Genomic DNA, 27,731 nt, shown 5'->3' with positions numbered 1-27,731 from the left:
TCTTTTCAATCATAATAGCTACACATCTTTCACATCTCTGATGTGGCTAACCCACCCACCCACTTTGACTAATATGGAAACACTGCACAAAGAGCACACTCAGCAGCGCACGCACGCACGCACGCACGCACACACACACACGACAATAAACCTGCAAGTTGAAGATGAATTTCGCAAAATTCACACACACACGCACGTACTTGGTTGTTCTCGTTCTTGTGCAGCACAGTGGAGTTGAGGGGCGACTGGGGACTTGCAGCCTGCTCAAGACCACACGGCGAACCCTGACCTGACGAACGCCCATCCACACCTGAAAACACACACACACACACACACACGCACACACGCACACGCACACACCAGTATATACTTTATAATTACATAACACATATTTGACAGTTAAGTAGAGCCTTTGAACGTGTGTGTGTGTGTGTGTGAGCGTGTGCGTGTGTGTGTGTGTGTGTGTACGCTGACCAGGGCTAGGGGAGGGTGTGTGTGTGTGTGTGTGTGTGTGTGTGTGTGTGTGTGTGTGTGTAAGTGTGTGAGCGTGTGAGCGTGTGTGTGTGTGTGCGTGCTGACCAGGGCTAGGGGAGGGTGTGTGTGTGTGTGCGTGTGTGCGTGTGTGTCTGTGAGTGTGTGTGTGTGAGCGTGTGCGTGTGTGTGTGTGTGTGTGTACGCTGACCAGGGCTAGGGGAGGGTGTGTGTGTGTGTGAGTGTGTGAGCGTGTGTGTGCTGACCAGGGCTAGGGGAGGGTGTGTGTGTGTGTGTGTGTGTGTGTGTGTGTGTGTGTGTGTGTGTGTGTGTGTGTGTGAGCATGTGTGAGTGTGTGTGTGTGTGCATGCTGACCAGGGCTGGGGGAGGGCGTGGGTGTGTGTGTGTGTGTGTGTGCGTGTGTGCGTGTGCATGTGTGTGAGCGAATGTGTGTTTATGTGAGCGTGTGTGTGTGTGTGTGTGTGTGTGTGTGAGTGTGTGAGCGTGTGTATGTGTGCGTGCTGACCAGGGATAGGGGAGGGTGTGTGTGTGTGTAAGTGTGTGAGCGTGTGAGCGTGTGTGTGTGTGTGTGTGCGTGTGTGCGTGTGTGTCTGTGAGTGTGTGTGTGTGTGTGTGCGCGTGCTGACCAGGGCTAGGGGAGGGGGTGGGTGTTTTGCTGTTGGACGTCGAGGCTGCCGTCTCCTCTTTGGGCACTATGGGCTGCGGAGACTTCTGGGACTGGGGGAGAATGTGGAACGCTGATGTCTGACACAAACAAACAAACAAACAACAATGAACAGGCAAATAAACAATAAGCAAAACAAATGAGTCAATGCAGGGAGACAAATGGAGATCGATCAACAGGTAATTGAATAAATAGGAATACAAACAGATAAAATGACCAAATGAGTGAGTGAGTGAGTGAGTGAGTGAGTGAGTGAGTGTGTGTGTGTGTGTGTGTGTGTGTGTATGTGTGTGTGTGTTACCCGAGTGACAGCTGGCGAGGCCATGACCGCGTCACACTTGACAGGGGACGGAGTGACGATCACAGCCCCCGAGTGACCCGCGAAGGGAGCTGCAAATACAAACACACAAAAAAGAGGAAATGAATTAATGGATTCATTTATTTGATCATTTTTTTAAATGTATTTTTTGGTATTTTATTACGATAGTTTATTCATGACAGGGCAGTGAGAGATTTTGACAGGAAACGTGTGGGAGAGAGAGATGGGGAAGGTTCAGAGCCACGGTAGTAGGGCCTTATTTGATCATTCTTGATTTAAAACATGGAACAGCAAACTGAACCATAGTCAGGGATGACACAAAAAAGCCCTACGGTTTATTTACATTGAGGTCCCTAACAAACAAGCCGTCATCACACTATTATATTACAGCTTACAACTATATTTAATCCAAAAACACGTTCAAGAGAAGATATATTCAGCAGCAAACAATATGAGAGAAATACAGGTCTAGTATACAGGTCTACATGTCAAGCAGAGTCTCTCACACACGCGCACGCGCACGCGCACACGCGTGTGATTATGACACACAGCACATTTAACACGATATGATCAGGACAGGAGCACTTCTTGTTTTCGCTTATGAGGCAAACCCTTTACAAGCACTTACTGTTAAGTCCAATCGGACTGTTATGTGCTTAATCATGAATCGCGGCTGACTACGCAGGGATGTCGTTGTTGCCCAAACACTGTTGCAACACTAAAGATGTGTGAAGAGGTCGACTGTACTGTAATGCTGGACTGTACAACGCTGAATCACGGGTGACTGGGTAGGGAGGGATGCCCTTGCAAAGGTAACACAACCCAGAATCTCCCAGACTGACTCACGGCCAGTCTGTCTCCGGGCTTTCTCATCCAATGAAGGTCAGCTGTGAGGTCATAAGGGGGGTCGTGAGATGGGCAAGTGTTTTGGCCTAAATTAAAAGGAAGTAAGTGACCAGGTTTGGCAATCAACTTTGTGACTAAGGTGACACGAGTGAGAGATGGCCTTGGGGACCCTGACTTTGACCTTGGGGAAATGACCTTGGATCAGACTGTAGCACACATCTCAGGGTTATGTTGTGAAAGTGTATGTCGGTATGTCAGTCATGGGGGAGAGCACTGGTTAATTCCTCCTCCCACCAACCTGATGGGTCGGGAGTCGAACCAGCAACCTAGAACCAGCCCCCTATGAAAACCAGCCCCCCATCCAGGTTGCCCATCACTATCACCATTATTTTGTATTTTCATGGGCCTGGTGGACCCAGTAGAATTCATCTAAATTTCAACATATTGCCTCAGCTGTGTGATAAAAAAATTCTATGCACAGTAAAGTCACTCTGTGTAAAATATGTTTTTATTGGGTAGCTTGATGCACCGAAATGTTCATTATATTCCAAGATTTTGACTATCACCATTATTTTCTATTTTCATGGGGCTGGTGGCCCCGGTAGATTTCATTCAAATTTCAAAACATTTTACACAGTGTTTTTACTGGGTGAAGAACATTTTTACTATAGGGCCAAGGCAAAAAATGTTCATAGGGGGCATTTGATGCACAGATTGGCAGATCTGATCTGTCCCGATACCCCTGGGCCTCCAGTTGCCAATCCCTGAGTTAAGAGAATTGGTGGGAGGCAGAGTGGTGGATAGTTACGGCACTACATTGAACAAAAAGACCATTGGGAATTTGATTTCTTTTACGCCTGATACACACACAGCGCCAAAATCAGTTTTCAAGAGTTCCAATTTCTAATAGGGGTTAAGACTCCCCTATGGATATGAGTTGGGGAGAGGAGAGACTCATCTGTGAATATGAATTTGGGACAGTGAGAGAGAGAGACTTACTGATGAATATGAGTTGTGGGCAGGAGAGATGAGAGGCTCACTTCTTGTGGGGAGGAGAGATTCACCATTGAATATGAGTTGAGGAGAGGAGAGGCTCACCAATGAATATGAATTGAGTTTAGAGAGACTCACCAGCGAATATGAGTTGTGGGGCGCGAAAGATAGGGACTCACCAGTGAATATGATTTGTGGGGTGTGAAAGATAGGGGGTCACCAGTGAATATGAGTTGAGGGGCGCGAAAGATAGGGACTCACCAGTGAATATGAGTTGTGGGGAGCTGTGAAGATGATTTGTAGGGAGGAGAGACTCACCTGTGAATATGATTTGTGGAGAGGAGAGACTCACCTGTGAATATAGTGAGTTGTGGTGAGGGCCGCGGGCAGGCGGGGGCTATCCGCTGCGTTTGCCGACCCTTCCTCCCCCCTGAGGAGACGGGGGGCCCCAGGGGTCGCGGCTGGATGAAGGCGGAGTTCAGGGCCAGGCTCGGGGTGGCGGCAGTCTGCACGTGCACCTGCGGCTGGGGCTGGAGCTGGGGCAGCTGGGGGGGGCGGGGCGGCGGGCGATGGGGGCCCAGAAGGGGGGGAGGGGGAGGATGGGGGAGAGCAGCCGGCTGTATGCTGCGACAGGAGGTGGAGGGGAGGCGATGAGGTAGGACCTGAGGTTGGGGGGGGTGGGGTTGAGGAGGATGAGACGGGTCAGCATCCATTGATTTGATACTAATATAAGCACGGATTGATTTGATGGTAGAGAGGCAAAGTAGAATATAGTATATATAGTATAGAAATATAGTAGTAATAATAAATGCATGTATCTTTACTTTGGTTAGGAAATTAAGGTGGTCATGTAGCAGACATTGCACATAACTTCATGCAAGAATTTTTGCTTTTCAAATATTTTAACTGTTCTCAAAATAATTGAAAAGCAAAAATTCACACGTCATTAAAACTAATTTTTAATCGAAACTGTTCAATTCAGTTTTTTTCAGATGTACCAACCTGTGGTGGTGTGGGGGGTAGCTCGGCCCCCTGGCTGAAGGTGGTGGCAGCGTTGCTAGGGGTGACCACGGTGGAGGCGGTGTGCGTGATGACAGACAGCGAAGAAGGGGAGGAGCCACCATCTCCAGCACCTAGCAACAAGTATGACATCATCAAACTGGCAGGAAGGCAAGCACCTTTGATGATTACTTTGAAAACCTGAATTTTCTGCCATCCTTCATTCGTGCATTTTGTTGTGAATGTGAACATTTCTCATCTGTCTATTTCATGGCACTGGGTGTTAGAACCATGGCGGTAGTATAAGAACTGGAGAGAGTGAATAAGTCCCGCCTCCAGTCATTTCAATGGGAAATGCTAGGCTAGTGAATTAAGCCAAAATAATTAAAATTGAACGAGTTTACTCAGCCAATTACGTGACACATTAATGACTGACTTATGATTGACCAGAAAGATATATGGAAGACGGGCATTGGATGCATGGAGGTGCCTAACCACACACCTGTATAGGTATGTGTGCCCAACACTAAACTCGCGCACCCACCAATCGCGTCCACCCTCTTTGAGCGAAGTGGTGGCGGAATTGCGACGAGGAAGTGCCTTGCTAATCGGCGAAGCTAATCAGCCAAATCCTGACCCCCTGGTTAGAACTGTTTCTCCCATTCATTTACTGTCCATACCTTCACGGTCACAATAAAGACACGAGAATCCACAAAAAAATATAGGTAATGCTTTACTTCATGGTACAGTAGTTACAGTGTACTTTCTGCGTAAAAGTACTGGTAAAGTTCTGGTTAAAAAGGGGGCAATTACAAAGTAAATACCATGTAATACACATATCTCAAGAATTACTATGAAACTACTGTGCATTTTCTAACCATCTAGTCATCGAACTTCTCTCTGTTACCCTGTTGTTACCCAATTAATGGTATTTACTTTGTAATTAGGGCTGTCACAATATTCAATAAGTCAATATATCGCACAATAAGTTTTTACAAGCATGATAACTTTTTTGCCACAATAAGTTATTGCATGCTTCTTTGTTTTCCTCATCACTCTTTCTTAGACTGAATATCAATAGGCACATTTCACTCAGCGCAATGATGCTTAAACGTAGGTGTACATTTAATTTTGAATCTGTCTACCTTGTATATCTCTCTATCTACCCCTCTATCTAGCACCCCCTGCTGCAATTATAAAGGGTGTATTCGCGGGGGGCGCTGTGGCGCAGCACGCTGGGCCCCCCACATTGGGCTTGCGTCCCAATCCTCCCCTGTCTCTCTGTCCCATTCGCTTCCTGTCGCCATCTTTGACTGTCCTGTCGGAATACAGGCATAGATGCCCTAAAAAAGTGGGGAAAAAAGGGTGTATTCGAATTTTTATCCCATTTTCATTATAATTTTTGAAAATGATCGAGAAGACAATATTATCGTTAATTTCTTGGCCAATTTATCATCCAGCAAAATGTGTTATTGTGACAGGCCTATTTATAATTACCCCTTTTTACCCATTAGATACCATGTAACCTCTCTCTGATACCCTGTTGTTACCCAGAAAGTATGCAGTAATTACATATGGTAACTGTACCGTAAAGTAAAGCATTACCAAAATATATACTTAAAAAATCTAATAAAAATGTTACATTGGTCTAATGAACGGAAAGTTTGAGAGATACAGTAGCAAGGGGAGATAATAATAATAATACTTTCGTTTTATATAGCGCCTTTCAAAACACCCAAGGACGCTTCACAGAGTGTTGTGTTGGAAAGTGTGTGTGTGTGTGTGCGTCAGTGTGTGAGCGTGTGTGTGAATGCATGTAAGTGAAAGTGCTTGTGGAACTAGTAGCCATAAGCCTCCAGAAAGAGATGTGTCTTAAGGTGTTGCTTAAACATGGCCAGTGAAGGGGCATTCTGGATGTGGTCGGGCAGATTGTTCCAAAGAATGGGAGCAGCTACACTGGTGTCCTGGCCCTTGGAAGAGGACTGCAGGGATCTTGAGGGGTCATAGGAGTGAAAGAGGTCTGTGAGGTAGTGGGGTGCCAGACCATGGGGGGACTTGAAGGTTAGGAGGAGGACTTTATAGGTAATGTGTGACTTGATGGGGAGCCAGTGAAGCTGCTTGAGTATGAGGGTGATGTGCTCCTCGCCTCGCTGTGTAGGTTCAGTTGATAACAATAGAGAGTGTCCCTTTAACAATAGAAAGATTGTCTCCTTCAAATGCGTCTTCCCAACCGACACATTAGCCCTGCCCAACTGAGCGAGGGCAAGAATAGCTTCCCACTACCCTATAGACGACCTCTGACAGACCCATTTCATCTTCTCAGAAAGGAGTTAAAAATCATGATGTCTGGCCCTGCCGTGACCCAAATGGTAGGGCACTGAGTTACTACGCCGGCGACCCGGGTTCAATTCCTGTCCGAGTCATTTGCAGATCCTTCCCCGTCTCCCTCTCCCCACTCCTTTCCTAGCAAATCTTCGCTATCCTATCATACACAAAAAGGCACAAAAAGTCCAGAAAAACACTTCTGTTACTACTGTAGCATAAGATGTAGATAGGCCTACTTCAACAGTATGACTGTGATGTAGATGTGTGAGTGTGGAGATTTTCCTTCAGTCAGGTCATGCTATGCAAAGCAGAGTACTGGCAGCTATGAGCAACCGGACTTCTTTCTGGAACATTTTCTTCGAGTTTCATGCTGCGGCAATTCATCAGTTGCGTAACTGTGACGCCTACTCATGTATTTTAAACTTTATTTAGACAGGTCAGATTAAGATAGAGACAGGAAACTGGTGGGAGAGAGATATGGGGTGGGATTGGGAAATGGCTCAGTCCGATTTCATCTTAAGGAAGAAAAATCCGCACTCACAAACTGCGTCTCATTATTTATTTATATTACCACCATGTCCAAAAAGCAAACGCGTTTCGGCTATCAAGCCTTCATCAGTGTGTGGTACACGCAGTTTGTGAGTGCTGATTTTTCTTCCTTAAGTTGATACATTTTATTGCGCACACAAAGACTTTCGTTTTTCCAAGAAGTTGAGCGCGTCCTTTGCCAAAACTTTCAGTCCGATTTCATACCTGGGTCCTCATTGGCATTGCAATACCCCACGTGGGGGCCTAACACAATGTGCCCCTGCGCCCCCCACTTACTCATGTAGCCTCATTCAAACCCGGCTATCGTGACTATGAAGTTCTCCTAACCTACTAGGCCTGACTGAATCCTCCAACATAGGTTACCAGCAGAGCCAATGACAGAACTAGTCATGCGTCGTCGCCTTAAATCTGCCCCATTGAGCCATTGGAAATATCAGTATTGTCTGGCTTCCATTTGGGGGGGGAAATGTGAAATCGGAAGAGGTTGGCTTAAATGGTAACTTCAGCCAATTTCAACATGCAATTGTAATGCTCACATTACCCAGGACTTGTCAGTACCTGAGATTTTTTTTTTCCGAGATCCTGGTTATTGTAATGGGGGCAGGTGTTTGTTCACATTCCAAAAAAAACATCTCGATTCATTCCCAAAAACATCCAAAGGGTTATGCAACCTCAGCAAACAGCGATACATTTTGGTAAAATATTTGGAGTAGGGCCTACGTTAAGAATTTTCAAAATGTGAACAAAAGCTGCCCCTGTTAGAATAGCTCAGATCTCGGGAAGGGCTGAGCCGAAAAATGTGGCATCACCGGGTACTGACAAGTCAAGGGTAGCGTGAGCAATACAACAGAACATTGACATTGACTGAAGTGGTCCTTTACTAAATAATCTTGAATCTTGACTTTGGGCGTGAAAACGTCAGCTGGTTCGAGATTAGAGGGTGTGAACAGAACTGGGCACCAGCGCGGCTCTCTGCCGACCTGAACAAGGTCATGTGTGAAAGCAAGGAAGCTGACAGGAAGGGGACAAACCGGTCAATTGTCCCAGGCCCAGGAAGAGAGGGGACCCAGTGTTCATGAATCAAAGCATAGAGCTTGAAAGTCCCGCCCCTTAGTTCCGCATTTCACGGGACCTAAGCTGACCATCTAACAACATGGTAGCGAGTAAATATCTTCTGATCTCAGTCATTCAATTCAATTCAATTCTTTTATTAAGGGATAGCCCCTTGAGATGTTCCATCTCTTTTTCGAGGGGGTCCCTATAAACATCAAAAACATACATTACACACAGTCACACATCCACATCAGAGCTCTTCATCACTACAGGCTAAGCAGTCCAACGTCTCTACCTCAAATAGATTTATAGGAAAAAATCAGCAAGTAAAACACAAAAAATATTACATTTGTATAACACTAAAAAGAAATTATAATTAAAAGACAAATAAAGGACTCAGGAGAAAACCACAGTTGAACCCAGGTACTAAAGCAGGCGTATAGACTTTTTTGTTGTTGTTGCTTTGAGTCAACGACCAAGAAAGCAAGTGCACTGGTCATATGAATGCAGAAAACTTAGCAAGGATGATTTAAAGAGAGGAAAATATGAAATAGATCTCAATGAGCTGGGTAATCTATTCCAGTCAGAAGGGGCTTTAAATTTGAAGGCACGCCTTCCTATTTCTTTAGATATGCGTGGCACAGAAAAAAACAAATGATCAAGATGTCTAAGTCCATGAGTGGACCTATATGGATTTAAATAGTTTTGTAAATAAGATGGGTAATTAAAGAAATAGCATTTATAGATAAACTGAAGCCAGTGTAGTTGCCTTCTGGTCTTGGGTGATAGGAGATTCAGTTGCTGATACATGTCACAATGGTGGGTAAGGTATGGACATCTCAATACAAACAGTCATTATATGCGCTGGGCTACAAATATGCTGTTTGAGAGGCTAGATAAAGATTATTCATGCAGAAGTATCAATGTTTTGTTCCGAGGCCGTCTGCATGAAAAATTTTGGGGGTTCGTACGAAAAATTAAACAAAAATATCAGAAACAACATATATGGAGCTCGTGGCACAGCTCGAAGGGGATCGAAATATCATTTTAACACCGCCATTGGATATCATGCTACGATTTTCGGCTAAAAACGCCGTTGAGGTCCCATGAAATCGGGGTAAGTGACGTCACTTTCAAGCTCTATTGGCAGTACTCACCTTGCAACATGGACGGCGTTTCAGCTGATACGGCTGGGCAGGGGAGAGGGGGCGGGACGGCTGCCAAGGGGAGGGGTTGGCCGCTGGGCGCAGCCAATGGCACGGCTAGAAAGGGCATGTAGCTCGGAGGGTAGGAGGGGTTTGGATCCGCGGGGGCACTCTGATTGGCCAATTCCGGGGCGATTGGCAGGGGTCCAGGGGCGGGAACTAGGCGATGGTCTAAGCTGATTGGTGGGAGGTCTGTGGGGAGGGGCATAGACGGCAGAATGGGAGCCTGGAGAGAGAGAGAGAGAGAGAGAGAGGGAGAGAGGGAGGAATGATCAGGGGACAATGACAGCACAGGGATACTCCTGAGGACAGTGATCATATGGCCACTAACTCTGTGTGTGTGTGTGTGTGTGTGTGTGTGTGTGTGTGTGTGTGTGTGTGTGTGTGTGTGTGTGTGTGTGTGTGTGTGTGTGTGTGTGTGTGTGTGTGTGTGTGTGTGTGTACCTGAGAGTCTTGAGAAGTGTTGCAGGGCACCGGCCCAGGTACGGGCCCAAGTACGGGCCCAGGTACAGGGTTAGCCACCGGTACGGGGCCAGCGACAGGTAGGGGTACGGGGCCAGCAACAGGTAGGGGTACTGGGCCAGCAACAGGTAGGGGTACTGGGCCAGCAACAGGTAGGGGTGCGGCTACAGGAGCAGCAACAGGAGCGAAGGAACTGAAGCTGGAGATGGAGGGACGGAACGGAAGGAACAAATCTGTGGCGCAGAACACACAAAAACACACACACACACACAAATACAAACAGACACAGGCACACAATGCGAGACACACAAGACACGTCAGAAGTCAGGAGAACATGCCACATTCACTGACTGACGAATGAATGAATGAATGAATGAATGAATGACTTAAGAAATACATTAATAAATAAATCATAAAACAATAAACCATATTTCCCCATATTAATGAATTAATTGCGCATGAGAGGTGACAGTACCTGGCCAGGGCTCGTCGGTGAAGTCTGGCTGCAGGGGGATGAGGCCTGGCTGGATCATGTCTGCATTTCCTGCATGGGCTGTGGAGACACAAGACAGGCAATCACTACCGCCGCCAAGGAGTAGAGTAGAGTAGAGTAGCATTTATTGATCCTTTATTATTAGCAAGTCAGAGTCATTCACACATTTGAATGCCTCTCTGACAGCTCAAAGTTTGCATGACAGCTCTTGACTTGTGCTTTGTGAATCTGCTGATCGTAAATGCAAGACGCTTTTCTATACAAGTGGAAACGCAGCGCGGGAACAACAGAAATTCGGAAGGAGTCGGACGGAAAATGTTCCAGTATCAGGCAAAATTCTTGAAAGGACCGTCATGTTGGGGACACTTCGACAAGTATAAGGGATAAAGATTCAGTAACTAGAATCATTTTGAGTAGCCTAACCGTTGAACACCTATTTCTAACTACTAAAACGTGAGGATGTTAGGACACAGAAGACCTCGCCAAATCAGCTCGGAACCGTAACCGGTTGGTAATTTCTATTTTTTCAAATTGCCCATTGCAAAGGATGTTACCATCACTGGCTGTGTTACTGTCTTGTTCTTAATTAATCTCCCCCCAACAACAAAAACGCGGAGTGTGGTCATTGTGTTATGACAGAGTTGCGTTTGAGGGAAAAGACGCACACTAGTAGTCTATTTGATAAGCGGTCCCACGGCCCAAGCGGCCCAATGGTGAGAAACTAAAAGTTGACTGCGGTCCTGGAGATTGTGAGCGCGGCCCAACTTTGGGCCACAGCCCTATGATCAGTGGCGTAACACAAGCACTTGGGGCCCCCCTGCAGGGTACTTAGAGTGTAACATGTAATAATAATGATAATTAGGTCACAGAAGGCCTATTAAGTTTTGGGGAAATAAATGTTTTAAAATTTTTCTCAAAATCCATAGTGGATAACTTACATACATAACAAGTTTAAATAAAATAGGCTTACCGAGTAAAAATGAAACGCAGAACAATAATAATAATAATAATAAAAACAATTTGGCAGAAGTTAGAGAAAATTGGTGGGAGAACAATAATCAAGTCAATCAAACAGTGCATTTAGAACTTTGGATGCGCGTAAATGTGTGCACTCCTCCTAGCGCATCTATGCGCAAAGTGTGTCACCACTCCGTCTAAGTCTATCTTGCGAGCGTGTCTGTTCTCTATGGAGAGGATGGCTAGCCCACTCAGCCCATCTTGCGACATAGTGCTTCGCAAGTATGTCTTGATTAATTTTAGTTTAGAGAATGATCTCTCTGCAGTTGCGACGGTGACTGGTATTGTTAAGAACAACTTGACAGCTGTGGCAACGTCAGGCAAACTGGACAATAAAGAGCTGTATTTTACAAAGAGAGTGTGGGCCAACTCTTGTACCCCACCATCAATTTCTTCAAGAAACGGGTCGTAACACACTCCTAAATGCCAGGATCTAGTCAGGGAACTCAGCAGACAAATTATCACTGTATTGTTCAGCCAGATTACTCGCTGATGTATATAACTCGCTATCTGATCTCGAGACGAGTTCCTGGGGGCGCAAAAACCCAAACCTCCGTGCCACTTCTCGCATGCTGTCAAACCTACGAGCCACCTGCGCAACGATGATGTCTAAAGTGGCGTAAAAGACAGACACTTTAAAATTCTCCTCTGCATTTGTAAGCCGTTCGTCCTCACACAATTCGTCGAAATGTGTTTTCGTGCGCCTGTTGCGTTTCTCGGGAAATACAGGAGAGATACCCCACATTTTGGCCAGGTCTTGTGCAGCTTGTTTAAGGCTGACATATTCACCTCTGAGTGACGCAAGGTTGTCAGACACACTTGAGAGATACTAGCATGGTTGTCACAGACGGTGCATTTGTGTACACAAACTACGTCTGATAGCACTGAAGTTAGCATGCTGTTCTCGAGGCACAAAATAAATGCTGCATATTGCTACTCACCACCAACAAATTCATAAAACGTTTTCTGTTCAACTCCAAAGAGTCAATATAGTATATATAATCTGTCCTGTGATTCATCAATGCGAGTTGCCGTTGATATTTAACTTGGCATGGTAACAGCAGTGTTCCAGACTGAATTTTGTGTAGCTCTCCACCAGGGGGAGCTCCAGAGCTACACACACACGCACCGTCAGTGAGAGCCAGGCTTGCCTGCAGTATGTCCACGTTTTGTTTTTGGAGATGTTGGGAAACAATGTGGATTGACTCGAGAATTTTACCCTGCATGACTGTTTGAAACACAAATTCAAAATTTTCCATGCTGGCTTTGAGACCAGTGGCCTCAGTGCGTTCTTTGTTTTTTTTGGACAGCAGAGCTATTTTAGTCAGTGCTTTCATTACGTCTGGATAACGAAACCGGAGGGCGTGCGCCGCATCATTTCTAGATGCCCAATGTGTTGGACATGGACGTTTGTAGGGACACTGTGTGAGATATTTAGTTGTTTATTTCCAGAACTCATGCTGCCCATTCACTAATGTTACCTTTTTCTTGAATACTACCACCACCGTCAAATTCTAAGTATTCATTATGACTGGAAAACTTGCACTTTTCATACATGAAAAGGGGGATCTTCTCCATGGTCCGCCATTTTGAATTTCCAAAAATAGCCATTTTTAGCTGCAAAAATGACTCTACTTGGACCATACTAGAAAATATTTGTTAATTACTTAGTAAACTTTCATGTAAAGATCAAATTTGGCAATAGGCAAATGTCCAGCCACGTATTAATCTCTCACCTTTGCCACATTCTGGCACGCGTCGTTTAAAACTAGATTTAAATTATGAGACACACAATGAACGTAGATTGCATTTGGTTCTCTATCTGAGATTCTTTTTTGTAACCCCGAGTAGACCCCGCTCATTGTGGCTGCGCCATCGTATCCCTGTCCCCTGCATTTATTGACCGATATCCCCTTCCTCTCCAACAGCTCGAGGATCATTTTTTCCAAGCCTTGTGCGCTTTGGTCATGGACGGAGTGGAAGCCCATGAAACTCTCGTGAATTTGCACGTCTGAGGGCACATCATTATCATCTTTAGGAATCGTGACATATCGGAGCACTTGGCTCAGCTGGTCTACTTTGGATATGTCTTGCGTTGTGTCTAATATGACAGAATAAAATTCTGCCTCATGGACTTCCTTCACTATCTCGTCCAATACTTTTTGTGACATGATAGATATCATTTCGTTTTGAATTTTGGGGCTTAAGTATTTGATTTTACTTTTACTTTTGATCAACTTCTCCAACACGGGGTCGTAACGCGCAAGGAGTTCGATATGGGCCATAAAGTTTCCATTGTTTATTTCTCCGAGTTTGTCGTGTTGCGTACTGAAAGCAGAATTACAGGACGCAAGGGTTAATGTACAGTGCCTTCAAAAAGTCTACACACCCCTCCCCAAATGTCAGGTTTTTGTGATGTAAAAAAATGACAGAAAGACGAATAAATTCACAGCTTTTTCCACCTTCAATCTAAACTATTAACCTGTACAATGCAATTGAGAAACAAGCATAAAGTTTTAAATGGAAACAATAGAAAATAAAAAACTTCAATTAACATGGTTGCATAAATAAACCTTGTCATCGCGCTCCATGCATTCTCCCAACGAGGGCCCCCCCCAGCCGTCAGCCCCCCCCCCCACCCCGCACGGGCTGCGGGAGTATAACTTTACGACCGTGCCTATGGTTCAGAATCCCTGCTCTACAGTATGCGTACCTATTTCGCGGGGGTTGGGCCAGGCGATTGGCTGGTGCGAGGCCAGCGTGGAGAAGAGCGTGTCGGAGAACTCGGACATCAGGACGTCCATGTCCATGAAGGGGTCCATCTCCATAGGGACGGGGGAGTCCAGGCTCTTGCGGCCCCCCATGCGGTGGTGGTGGTGGTGGTGGTGGTGGAGGCCCGAGCCCCCCGCCTCCTCGTCCTGGCACAGGGACATACGGAAGGTGTCGGAGAAGGGGTCGCCAAACAGGGAATACTGCTCCTCTGCCCCCTTGTGGACACAACCGGGAACACACACACACACACACACACACACACACACACAAAAACACACAGGAACAAATACCCAAGCACACACAGACACATACACAGGCACACACACAAACACACACAGACACATGCATACATACAACAAGCAGTCAGGCAGTGGGATTGTTCATGCATGTTTAAACTAGACCCATTCTCAACTTTTTCATGCTACGAAAGGCTGACTCATATTTGTCATGATTACTGAACATTAATAACAGAAATAAATGCAGTGAAATTACACTATATAACAGGGGTGCCGAGCTGACAGCCCGCGGGCCAGATCCAGCCCGGTTGTAGCTCCCATCAGGCCAGCATATGATACGGAAGAGCCAGGGCTTGACATTAACTTTTCACTTGCCGGCCACTGTGGCTAGTGATTTTCTCGAGTCACTAGCCATCCAGATTTTCTACTAGCCACAAATTCGATATTTTTTTTTTATCATGACGCTGTACATCTAACCTCAGAAGATGAGGTGCTTAAAGCAAGAAGATGAGTGCATGGGTTTCTACATGGAAATAAATCAAACAAATAGAAACTGATAAACTGAGCTTTTTCTTGAATTTAAATACAAACAATTGATACACAAGGAGCAAAGTGCAGAATATACGCTATTCTGATATGTCATGCCATAGAATAAGCTACCTGCCAAATTGGCTAGTGACACTAAAATTGTTACCAGCCACAACCAAGTTTTTACCAGCATTTGGCCGGTTGGCAGGTGCCAGTGTCAAGCCCTGGGAAGAGCATACGGCAGGGCTATTCAATTAAATTTCAACGAGGGCCAGTTTTTAAAATTCCTCCCAGTAAAGGGGCAGAACTATACGTATGTATTATGGTTGGCAACTAACAATGAATTTCCTCCCCCAGAAAGTTTTGCATGTAATGTCCTGCATTTTAACGTCCCGTGTCCCGTTTCAGCTCGATATAGAACCCGTTTTATCTCTGAATTCCAAAAAACGATTCTGTATTTTAAGGGGCTTGTGGGGGGCCAGAACCTGACCATCGAAGGGCCGCATCTGGTCCCAGGGCCGCCATTTGAATAGCCCTGATATACAGAGTATCCTCTGGCCCTACCGTGTCACCAACAGTAGGGCACTCGTCTGCTACGAGGCTGACCGGGGTTTGATTCCGGCCTGGGTCCTTTGCCAGCCCTTCCTCGTCTCTCTCTCTCAACTCGCTTCCTGTCTCTCCTCCACTATCCTGTCTCTTAACCCATGGAAAACATTTGTACAGTTTAAATGACAGCCCAATAGTGTACAGAGAGAGAGAAGGTGTGTGTGCAACCGTTTTACTGAGAGGACAACAAAAAGCCATCCACTTGCGCTAACCTGGCACCAGCCACCTCTGCTTGGAATACCAAACAAATTATCTCCACATATCTACAAGACTGACTAAACTTAGACAATTGTTAGTGTCCAATATCAAAAATCCCACAGTCTTGCTTTAAAGGGACACTGTGCAGGAAATGGTCAAAAAAAGGTACTGCAACTATGCTGCTCATTGAAATTGGGCTGCCTATTGCCACATTTGATCTTTACATGAAAGTGTACTAAGTAATAAACAAATATTTTCTTGTGTGGTCCAAGTACAGTCATTTTTGCAGCTAAAAATGGCTACTTTTGGAAATTCAAAATGGCGGACCATGGAGAAGACCCCCCTTTTCATGAATGAAAAGTGCAATTTTTCCAGTTATATTGAATACTTAGAATTTGATGGTGGTGTTAAGTATTCATGAAAAGGGTAACATTAGTGAATGGGCAGCATGAATTCTGGAAATAAACAACTAAAAATCTCACACAGTGTCCCTTTAAGATACGACGGCAAAGGCCGTGCTTTGTTGGCATCTAATGTATTTTCATTTCTACATAAATAGACTTGCATGGATGGAGTCAGTGTAAGCTCCCCTGTGGTCTCTCTTGAAAGAATCTGATTCTGGCCCCATGACCAATTTTATCCCAGCTGTACAATGATGAATTAAATCAATGTCCGACTTTTTTGCACTAGTGTTTTTAGCACCTTTTAGTAGCATCTTTCAGTAGACTAAACAGGAACAACCATCAGGCATACAGTCATAGGCATTGTACACAGCCATTTATTCTAATTATAATTATTCATAACAATTATAATTAATACAACAGACAATTAGTACAAGAAAGAGGGCTTTTTTTTGCACAAATGCCTTCATCTGCACATGGTCTATCCCAAGTCACAGAATGTCTTTTTGCGCAATTACCTTTTACCTTTTAATATGTTTTACATATTACATTTTCACATTCTTTATCTTTACTATTTTTATTTTTATTTTCCCCTCCCTGACTATTCCTGTGTTATTTGTGTCTTGAAATGTCCATGTGGGCATTTGTTTATTTGTGTATGCTACTGGATTTATTTATGTAAGCTACTGGATACCTGAATTTCCCCCTGGGGATTAATAAAGTTACTCTACTCTACTACTACTATCTAACCATTATTATGTTCTTAGATTAGATAAAGCATTGTCTGTTACACATGAAACAGAAAATTGTCTGTCTTTCTTTCTTCCATCCATCCATCCATCCATCCATCCATCCATCCATCCATCCATCCATCCATCCATCCATCTTTTTATCCAAAACAGATGGCTTTGGCACCCACACATGAACGTACATGCACATAGACATGTGGATAGACGTGTGCTTACCCTGAGTAGGCTGGACAGGTCATCGTCCTTGTGCCGCTGCAACTGTTGGCAGTGAGGAGGAAGTTATATATTATATTACATGACATTACATTATGTTGCTTTATTTACATTACATTACATTTGACAGATGCTTTTTAACCAAAGCGACTTAACAATTAAGGACATAATCACAACCAACAACACTAGCAGATACAAAGTGGCAGTACACAGGAAATATACAAGTGTTGTGTTGTTATTTCAGGATAGTTTGCAAAGACAAAACAAACCCCAAGTTGTACACCAAAACAGCTTGTTGGCTTGGCACTGCACCTACCCTCTTCTTGAAGTAGGCCCGCCACTTGTGGTACTCTCGGATCACAATCTCTTTCCTCCTCTTCACAAGCTTCACCTCCGTTGGCTGGCGACAGTGGAAAGATGAGGGAGTGAATGGGAGGAGGGAGTTACCGTACAGTCAATCCGGAAAGTATTCACAGCGCTTCACTTTTTTCACATTTTATTATCTTACAGCCTTATTCCAAATGTTACAAATGAATCTCTGTTGTCAAAATCCTACACAAATTATTCCATTATGACCATGTAAAAAATAAGTTGTCTTGACAGTTTTGAAAATATCTAAAAATAAAAAACAAAGACATCATATTTACAAAAGTATTCACAGCCTTTGCTTAATACTTTGTAGAACCACCTTTATAATACCTGAATAATTTGTGTAGGATTTTGACAACAGAGATTCATTTGTAGCATTTGGAATAAGGCTGTAAGATAATAAAATGTAAAAAAAGTGAAGCGCTGTGAATACTTTCCGGATTGACTGTATGTGCAATGTATAACAAAGAATATCAAGAAGCGGAAATGCTATGTGCAACAGCGGACAAGGCATTGAAATTGGCAATAAATAAAATGAAGTAGTAAACCATAAAAAGAAATTAGCAATACATATAAATAAGCAATAAATAAATGAAAATAAAACAAATCAATGAAAATAATAATGTCAAAAACGGTTTATGGCTATGCATGCAAGCAAAGGTAATAGCAAGGGTCTACAAGAGGACGGTAGAGAGTGGAGTAGAGAAAGGTGTTGGTCATTGACATTAGCATCAGTGGAGGAGAGACACAGTAGCAGGGAACACGAGGGGAGAATTAGCAGCTGGTCCTGTGTGTGTGTGTGTGTGCCTGTACGTGCATGTGCATAAGTGAATGAATGTGTGTGTGTGTGTGTGTGTGTGTGTGTGTGTGTGTGTGTGTGTGTGTGTGTGTGTGTGTGTGTGTGTGTGTGTGTGTGTGTGTGTGTGTGCGCGTGTGCGCGTGCGCGCGTGCGCGCGTGCGTGCGTGCGTGCGTGCGTGTTAATAAGACATGGGCTTCACCTCTGCTGGTCGGGGCTCATCGTAATCAATATTGCCGTCCAGAGGGGTCTCGAACCGACACACAGGGTTCTCCCTCCTCTCTACATCTGTAATCAAGCATACATAGACATATGCACACACACACACACACACACACACACACACACACACACACACACACACACACACACACACACACACACACACACACACACTTCAACTATAGAAGTCAAACACATTTTTCTTTCATCCTGATACTTACTATGTTAGCTGATGGGGATGGCTCAGTGGTTAGAGCACTGGCCTTTAAATCAGAGGGCTGCGGGTTCAAATCCCACCAAATCCCTAGCACCTCCATCCATGGTTGAAGTGCCCTTGAGCAAGGCACCTAACCCCACATTGCTCCAGGGCCTGTAACCAATATCCTGAAGCTAAATAAGTGTAAGTCGCTTTGGTTACAAGCATCAGCTAAGTGTAATGTACTGTACTGTAATGATTTGCCCACACACGCTCACAGACAAGTCATATCCAAAACATATGTGCCAAGGTCCCAGACTTAGTTACAGTAAATGGAGGTAAATGACATGGATAGTTAACATGGGGGAGGCGCTGGACTTGCTAATATTCCAGAGTTTTTATAAGAGGGAGGGGGAAAGAATGGGAGAGAGAGAGAGAGAGAGAGAGAGAGAGAGAGAGAGAGAGAGAGAGAGAGAGAGGGAGGGAGAGAGAGAGAGAGAGAGAGAGAGAGAGAGAGAGAGAGAGAGAGAGAGAGAGAGAAAGAGAAAGAGAAAGAGACAGAGACAGAGAAAGAGAAAAAGAGACAGAGAAAGACACAGAGACTAGACTCAGAGACAAACACAGAGAGACTAGAGACAGACGGACAGACGGACAGACGGAGATTCTTACACTGGATGTACCAGGCCCTCCAGATGGCGTTGTTGAGGCGTATCTTGTCTCGCCACTGGAGCTTGAGGCCTTTGAAGTTCTTCCACTTTGGTGATACTAGTTTGCCACTGTGACAAAAAAAGACACACAGAAGATCAGATGATATTTTTACTGTACACAACAATGCGACCAAAAAAGTGAAACTAAAAGAGTGTGCTGGTAGACGAGCACTTCACACAAATTTTTATATAATATTTAATGATCCCATTCAAGGCCGGATCAGCAGGTTTTATTACAATACAACCTCAGCTGAAACTAAATGTGTATCAGATGATAAACAATTTCTTTCTTTCTTTTTAAAAAAAGGCTACTTGTCTTTATTATGACTGGATAATTGAAGAGGTCAAAAGAAAATGGTTTGGAGAGAGATGGGGTAGGCTTGGGAAAGGACCTTGGCCGAGAATTGAACCCGGGTCCCCGACGTAACCGGACAGAGCCTTAGCCGTTTGGGCCACAGCCAAGGCCAAGGCCAACAAACAATTTCCAATTAACTTCTTTTGGTATACAAGTCGGAATTGACATTCAGTTGCACGAGGGAGATGGTTTGCTCCTCCAAAACCTACTTACTTAAAGGGGTATGCCACTATTTTGGGGCTTAATACAGTTCAAATCGTAGGCTGGGGTTTATAAAGGTGGTAAAGTGTCTTATTTTTCATGTTAAGCATTGTCTTGCTTTAAGACAAGTTAAAAGAGGGAATATGTCGCTTACCCCTTTAAGTAAGTAGGTTTTGGAGGAGCAAACACTTTACCACCTTTATAAACCCCAGCCAACAATTTTAACTGTATTAAGCCCCAAAATAGTGGCATACGCCTTTAAACATACTTACTCAGATAATGTTTTAACCCTCGGAAGGTGACTGACTAAACCTGCTTTTGGGAATACCCCCCAGGTAACATACGTGTGCTCAGTAGGAAACTATTCAAACTACATTTTTTTGGCAAGAGATTTCCCGCCAACATTGCTGAAAGTGTTTCCGTGTGCTTTATCAATATAAAACAAGCACTCCGAATTCCTGGATGTTGGTTTAATTTTCAAACTGCCATAAGTTACATCATGCACTTTTTTTTTGTACAACTGACCACCTGATCAGGTGGCAGTGAAAGGCAGCCTGGCAGCATTTCAAAACGTCCCCATGACTGTTCCCCTGACCCAGCATTGCACTTCTGTAATTTCTTGCATTTTATTATTATGAAATTGATGTCACTCACAGTTATTGCAAAATCGTAGACTTTAACAGCCATTATAAAAAAAACATTTTGTGGTGAACTTTATACATTCATATGAACTCGAGAAAAGACAGCGCACGCCCTTCCTCTGGTGCCATTATGTCAGCAAATGGGCTTCGCATAGGCTTGACCTGCCAACCGACAAAATAATTGGTAAAGCTTAGGGGTGGCTAGTAGTAATTTCAGTGACAATAGCCACTCTGACAGGTATATTATTCTTGGGTACAATGCATCGCAATAGCCTAAAGTATATTCAGTCAAGGAGCTAAAAATGTTATGTCAGGCCCTGGTAAGCAAAGCAGTCACAGCAGCATCAGCAGTGGAAGCGCAGAAGTAGTAGCTGACTTTCCAGTAAAAATAACAGGACATTTTCAAAGTATTTTCTGCTTTCCAAAGCTGGATCATCCTCATCCCAAGTCAAGAACGAATTGACTTCACTTCATTGTTTCCTGCTCATGTTGTTCCTTTTAAATGTCCAAGCATCACAGAAACCTGCAAATTGCAGAGAGGAGAGAGAGATAGAGAGAGAGAGAGAGAGAGAGAGAGAGAGAGAGAGAGAGAGAGAGAGAGAGGAGAGAGAGATAGAAACCTAGCAGCGAAGTGTGAATTTAAGGCGATCATCAAAACAAAACTGTCATGGGGGTGCTGTGGTGCTGTGAGCTAGACTAGGGGACCATGTGTGGGCTTGGACGTCACGTCCATGGGCTCCTAGGGTTGTCCTGTCCTGCTTTTATGTGCTGTGTGGATGGGCAGGTGGCGTTCAATTAACCCTTGGGGATTAACAAAGTCTCTCTCTCTCTCTCTCTCTCTCTCTCTCTCTCTCTCTCTCTCTCTCTCTCTCTCTCTCTCTCTCAATAAAGGCAGAAATGGTCAACACACCCATCCGCAGACAAAGACCAAACACTTGCCTTATCACAAAGTCCATAAAACCACAGTGACCCATGGAGGTGGGGATCGCTTAACTAGATAGTATACATGTCTATTTTACAGTTCAGTTTTATGTCATCATCACGGAATGACCACCATTAAAGTCATCATCATGGGATCATGGGTGTGCTCTGACTGCCGAATCAACATGCCTGGCTCTTTAGTGTAGCTAAACAGTCAGAGCAGAGGTTTGATCTCCAAGCGGAGAGGGTCAAAAACCGCCCACGGTCGGCCACTATCACCCAGTTTCATGTACATTTTTCAATTCAGTAGTTGTGCAATGCATCATTCTAACTTTAAACTAGATATGCTCGCATTTAGGAAAGAACATTGAAAAAAGTTATATTGTGAGTTAAGTCCAGTTTAGTAGACACTTTGAAGTTAGCAATTCTCCAAAACCTTGATCTTGACCATTCACATTGGTTGGTCTTACTCACTGATCCCTTAGTGCAATGATTTGTGTGAAGGGTAGATAGATGGTATAGCTACTTCACAGGACTCTATGACAGCAACAGCCCCATGTCTGACCTTGACATGATGGGGTTGCACAAGTTTAACACACACAAAAAAGATAGAACACACCATGTTTATTTCAGGTCATCCTGATCCATACAATTTAATACCCAGCGTCATTATCAGCTTCACAGAGTGTAATCTGACTATAACTGCATTTTGAATCTCATTAGTAACAACACACACACCCTTGGGAATAGGCCTCTTCACCAGCTTAACACTCTCACTAGCGTTTCCCAACAGGCAGCCAATTAGGCGCTTAGCAGCTTATTGATTAGAGTGTAATTTGCAACTAATGGGAATGATGAAGCAGACAGCAGTGTGTGTGTGTGTGTGTGTGTGTGTGTGTGTGTGTGTGAGTGTGCTTACGAGTTGAATACAAACAGCAGTCCATACAAAATTGCTAAACAACAGACTATGAACTATACCAACAGGAAAACGTTTCCAATGAGAGGCAAAAACAAATACATTTCTCTACAACTTCTTCAGGAGACACAGAGACTAGACGGCATTGTGCCCATACGACAACTGAGCATGGTAACAGCTTCACTTTTACACGGTTCAGTGCCGTCTGCTCTGGACAGAAGATTGGGCAGGAGGTTCACAGACAGACAGAGCGATCTTGGCATCATGGATGGGCTCCCATGCCTTTCTATGGACATGTTCCCCCGACGCTGTGATCCCTGATATACAGTAGAGAAGAAGCCCTGTCTAAAGGAGCTAGGCAACCTCAAGTCTCGCTTACGCAGAAAGACAGACCTGAAGACAGACGGGCCAAGTGTGTAGTAGGGAAGGGAAGATTCACCGATACGTATCGGAAAATCGATACGACCTGTACGGTACGGTTGCATCGATTTGCAAACGTCTGTATTGGTAAGAAACGCAAATAAAATCGAGATGCATCGTATCTTGACTGTCCGCATCGGTACAAACCGGATAATATCTCTTAAAACTTTTTAGAAACTGTCAATTTCAGGATTTGTTCTTGTGCTCAAAGCACATCACCTTGCTCTGATTCAGACCGCCTTTCCTCTCGTGCGAGGAGACGTGACCAAGCAAACATTTTCCTTTGAGTCAGTGTTGGGTAACCACGTAGCTGCAGACAGACAGACAGAAGGGCCGACCAAGACACAGGACAGAGAGACAGACAGAGCAACAGACAGATGCACAGGCAGACTGGCATTTGGTTGGTCTGTTTTTTGCTCGGTCAGTTTGTCTTTTTGTTGCGGAGACAGACAGACCAGCCTACTGACAGACACATGGGTCGCCCAAGCAACAGACACACTAGCCAACTAACCAACTAATCAGCTGACAGGCTGAGACAGACAGACCACCTAAACGATAGACAGACAGCTGTATTGCGTTTGTTACTTCTTCTTGTTAAAGCCAGTCAAATAATCAAGTTTTTACCCTTATCTGACATGTTTCGATGGTATAACTTGACTTCCATCTTCAGTGGAAAACAGCTCTCCCCTCATTTTAAAGCACGTCACACATCAACATCCGTGTGACCTATTGATAAAGACAGAAGTTAGTTACACCGTCGAAACATGTCAGGTAAAGATAAAAACTGTTACACGTCTGAAAAACAAAAGGGAGCTAATGACTAGATCACAGGCAGACTAGCTGACAGACAAGTAGTCCAACAAAGGGACCATCAGACAAAAAAATATTTACTTTATCACTCCCAAGCTGCAAAATTGATGCTATTGCTACTAGAGTGAGCCAGTGCTGCTTGTTCCATACACGACATGAGTACCTGGGGCAAGGCACCACGTATGGAATCTGTTGTTATGTTCACTCGCTGACACACCCCAATAGCCACAGGTCATTGGCAGGCCAGGATCACAAAACACCTCAGGAAAGTCCCATGATGCACCACAACATGTAGGGTCGTGTTTCTCAACGAGGGCACAACAGCCCCCAGGGGGCGAGGAGCCCTAGGGGGGCGTTGAGAAGGATACAGCAGAGGGGTGGGGTGGGTCTTAATTACCATTATGTTGCATTAGTCCATTTTATTTTTCAATACTAAGGGGGGGCATTTGCAGACTTGTGATGAGGTCAAGGGGTCATTGGGAGGCTTTTGATGAGTTCAAGGGGGCGTTTGTTCAAAAAAGGATGAGAACCACATATGTAGGGCTGTCAGCAGACTCAAGAAACTATTTGTACAACCCATCCACCCCCACATCCACCCCCACAACGCCGCCAACATCCTGATTTAGCTCAAAACACTGACGTGAGGGCACGCAGACGCAGACGCACACACTCACACACACACACACACACACACGCGCGCGCAGAGGAACAAACAAGTCTTTGTCTGCAAGAAGCCCTGCCTTATAGAGAGGAAAAGTACAGATTCACTCATCAGCCCTCCTTAAATAAACTGAGAGTCTGACAGACATCTGGGCAGGCAGACAGACGCGTGCTCCGACAAAAACACACACAGTCACTCATAACAAACACAACGTGCTCGAACATTTCAGAACACACCTATTTTTTTCCCAGGACAAACCAATTTTCTCTTTCACAAACCTAAGGTAAACAAAGATGTTCTTCTGGACATGCCTCACTTTCCCCGTCTCAGACACTAGCACACGCATAGGTGACAAATTAGCGGGAGGGGGGAGCACAGAGCTTTTTGACTTTTTCAAGATTAAGGTGGAGGGGCAAAAACACCCCAATAATAATGAAAATATTGAGTGCTGTCCTCTATCTGTCTACGCACTGACTTCAGTCATTACAACATTCTACAAGTTTGATCCCCCAGTGTTGAGCTGCAGTTGACGCCTTTGAGCACACGTACGTACAGTACATGTGCACTTTCAAGACGTTTGTGAAGAGCCAGATTCATCCAGAAATGTATCCAAAAATGTTTCTTCTCATCTAAGACTAATATGAAACATAATGTAACACATCTTCTTTCATTTACATTTGTTGTTAAGGGGAAAAATAGCAGTTTTGTTGCTTATTAACACTAGACATAAGCTTATGTCACTTTCGCAAGGGCAGGGCTGCATTCCAGTGAGCAGGGAAGGTTTAAAAAAAGGTCTAGAATAGTTTTAGTGTATGTGATGTTAAGTAATGCAGTCTCTGGGCAAATGCATGCCTGCATGTGGAAGTGGCACATTGGAAAGGTTAAGCCAAAGAAGCTGGATCTAACAAGAAGCGTAATTTTGTTTCTTTTCCGGTATCCACTTTATGTCGGGTGAACGCCCCTTTAGGAGACCTTCGGTTAGGAGACCTTTGGAGTCCTGAGGTTGAGAATCAATGAAGTCCCCTTAGCGCTGTAGATGGCAGTAGCGCACGTCTGGCGCAAACAACTCAAAAAGAGAAGAAGTAGCCTAGGGGACAACGCCCCCTTAGGAGACCCAACTTGAGCACACGCTTTTGCATTGAGTGGGCGTGTTTTGCGATATCTTGGTTTAATTCAGTATTTTTGGTTAAGTTTACTCCTGCAACTCATAACTTTCGCACTGTGCCTGTGCCATGGCTGAGGGTGTGCACACGGACACTGGTACTGGTACTTCAGTGGTCAGCTCAATGTTACATTACATTGCTATATATTACATTCAGCACATGCTAATCCAAAATAATGGACTCACGTACAGCTGATTGTGGGCACAGGCACTGGCATTGGTGCAATGTTACATTACATTTAGCACACAGTTCAACAACAACTTACAAGAGAGGACATAAATAGCAGCATAGAAGGGACGTAACCTGCGGCATACTAATGTGTGGGTAAATATAGAGCACACACATGGGCATAACAAGGTCAGACCAGAAGAGTTTTGTTAAGAAAAGACGCTATGTTGGAATGTCGAGCAGAAAATAACAATCAAATCAAGAACAGAGCAGACATTTCAGCAACAGTCGGCGGTATATGGCTTTTGTCAATGCTCTCTATGCTTGAGAATGAGATAGAGGAGAGAAGTGGTACAAGCAGATCCCTGCAGATACATAGGGGTGGTTGACGTGATGCTTTGTTTTTTCGTAACATTGGTTAAAAACCTACAAAACTGTTAGTTTTCCTTTAAAATGTCAATGAAAGAAGATGTGGTATGTTATGTTTCATATTGGTCTCACGGTAGGAACACATACACGCAAATTTGCGAACTTTGCCATTCATACCTATGAGCGAGGCGATGGCAAGCGAACAGGGGCGAAGCGAAGCGAAATTATTAAATAAAGTTTAATGCTATGCATTCGCCTGCCGTGGCCCAATCAAATCAACAATATAACTGTTCCATTCCATTTGATTTGCCGCGACGACCTGATGACGGTTGGATTTCGCCTCTCTTCGCTTCGCTTGCTTCGCCTCCTATGTGTCCCTACCGTTAGATGAGAAGAAACATTTTTGTTAAGATTTATGTAAAGATTTATATGTCAAATATTCTGCGGTGTGACTGTAACATTAATGAAACATGGAATATAATATAATACAATACATATAAGATTATTTTATCAGGAACAGATATGGAAATTGAGTTGTATTGCACCATCAACACATGAGGGTAGGGCTGTGCAATATATCGTAGAAATATCGCGATAACGATATTTCAGTGTATCTATATCAAATTTCATAATATCGATAAATGATATTTTGGTCAGTTGCTTCTGCTACCAAAAGAGACAACAACAGAGACTTCCCCTCCATGTGAGCCACTGCCAGCGTAGCTGACTTGCAACCAACCTTCTGTACACTCTCTCAGAGCACCCTGCGTGTGTTTCCCCCTGTGTGTGTTTCTCACGCTACTGAATGGAGGAAAGAAGTGAATTGTTTGGTATAAACAAGGATCTGAGGGCGCATGCGCGTGCAACGGCTTTCTTTAAAAATATATATCGTTTGCAAATATCGTGATATCAATATTGAATGAAAATTATGTGATATTGATATTTCCCAATATCGAGAAGCCCTACATGAGGGGCTTCACTTGTCTGCAGTCGGAGTCACGGGTGGCTGGTGGCTGGGCGCAGGGCTCTGAAGTTTGGGCACAGGGAGGGCATGCCTCGGCGTAATCGTACATTTCAACAATATCAATTTCAAATATTCATATTGGGCTTTAATTCTTACATCTGTGTGTTTATGAAGGGGGTATCCATCCAAGCCTAATGAAGCACAATCTTATCAGGAAGGGAAATGGGAGTTGTATTGCACCCTCAACACATGAGGGGCTTCACTGTTCTGCAGTCACAGGGGGTGGCTGAGAGCCATGCTCAGGGCATGGGCACAGGGCATGGGCACGGTCACTGTGGGCATATCACTGGGTGCTGACAACACCTGACAAGGGCTGCGTGCGGGACTGGCTGGCAGGGCTGGCAGCAGAAAGTGGGTTGCTGGGCTGCGGGCTGGCAAGCGACAGCTGGGGGATACTGTAGCATTAGATAGAGGAGAGAGCTATCAGGAGGCGACGGCAGTAATCAAGAGCACTCTCGAGGAGCCTACTTGTGCCAGCGCGCCTGGCTTCAAGAGCTCGCTTTACAAGCTGCAAGCTACAGTTTATTGGGATTAATGGGTCGGTGATAAACTTTAAAACACTCCCTCCCTCCCTCCCTTGTTGTGTGTACTACAGCTTCTTCTGGTCCATTGCGTCTAATGGCGTGAAAACACTTCCCATCAGTTGGTTGGTTGTCAAGTGTGCAGGTTGT

At 44.5% G+C, this 27,731-nt stretch overlaps 1 protein-coding gene across 1 annotated transcript in view; it reads right to left on the bottom strand.

The window, feature by feature from the left end:
- Positions 1-27,731, bottom strand: part of mlxip (MLX interacting protein) — a 44,276-nt gene that overhangs the window by 5,139 nt on the left and 11,406 nt on the right. The window contains exons 2-14 of the mRNA XM_063194766.1: positions 19,374-19,480; positions 18,489-18,574; positions 17,437-17,520; positions 17,124-17,165; positions 14,131-14,404; positions 10,383-10,460; positions 9,890-10,140; positions 9,398-9,671; positions 4,317-4,447; positions 3,667-3,820; positions 1,458-1,546; positions 1,119-1,236; positions 201-310 (exon numbers count right to left, since the gene is read on the bottom strand). Of these exons, the coding sequence (XP_063050836.1) occupies positions 201-310; positions 1,119-1,236; positions 1,458-1,546; positions 3,667-3,820; positions 4,317-4,447; positions 9,398-9,671; positions 9,890-10,140; positions 10,383-10,460; positions 14,131-14,404; positions 17,124-17,165; positions 17,437-17,520; positions 18,489-18,574; positions 19,374-19,480 (1,798 nt within the window). The remainder of the gene's footprint in view (positions 1-200; positions 311-1,118; positions 1,237-1,457; positions 1,547-3,666; positions 3,821-4,316; positions 4,448-9,397; positions 9,672-9,889; positions 10,141-10,382; positions 10,461-14,130; positions 14,405-17,123; positions 17,166-17,436; positions 17,521-18,488; positions 18,575-19,373; positions 19,481-27,731) is intronic.

The sequence above is a fragment of the Engraulis encrasicolus genome, chromosome 3 (genome assembly GCF_034702125.1).
Source record: "Engraulis encrasicolus isolate BLACKSEA-1 chromosome 3, IST_EnEncr_1.0, whole genome shotgun sequence".
Taxonomy (NCBI): Eukaryota; Metazoa; Chordata; class Actinopteri; order Clupeiformes; family Engraulidae; genus Engraulis; species Engraulis encrasicolus.
This window is presented reverse-complemented; position numbering and strand designations above follow the sequence as displayed.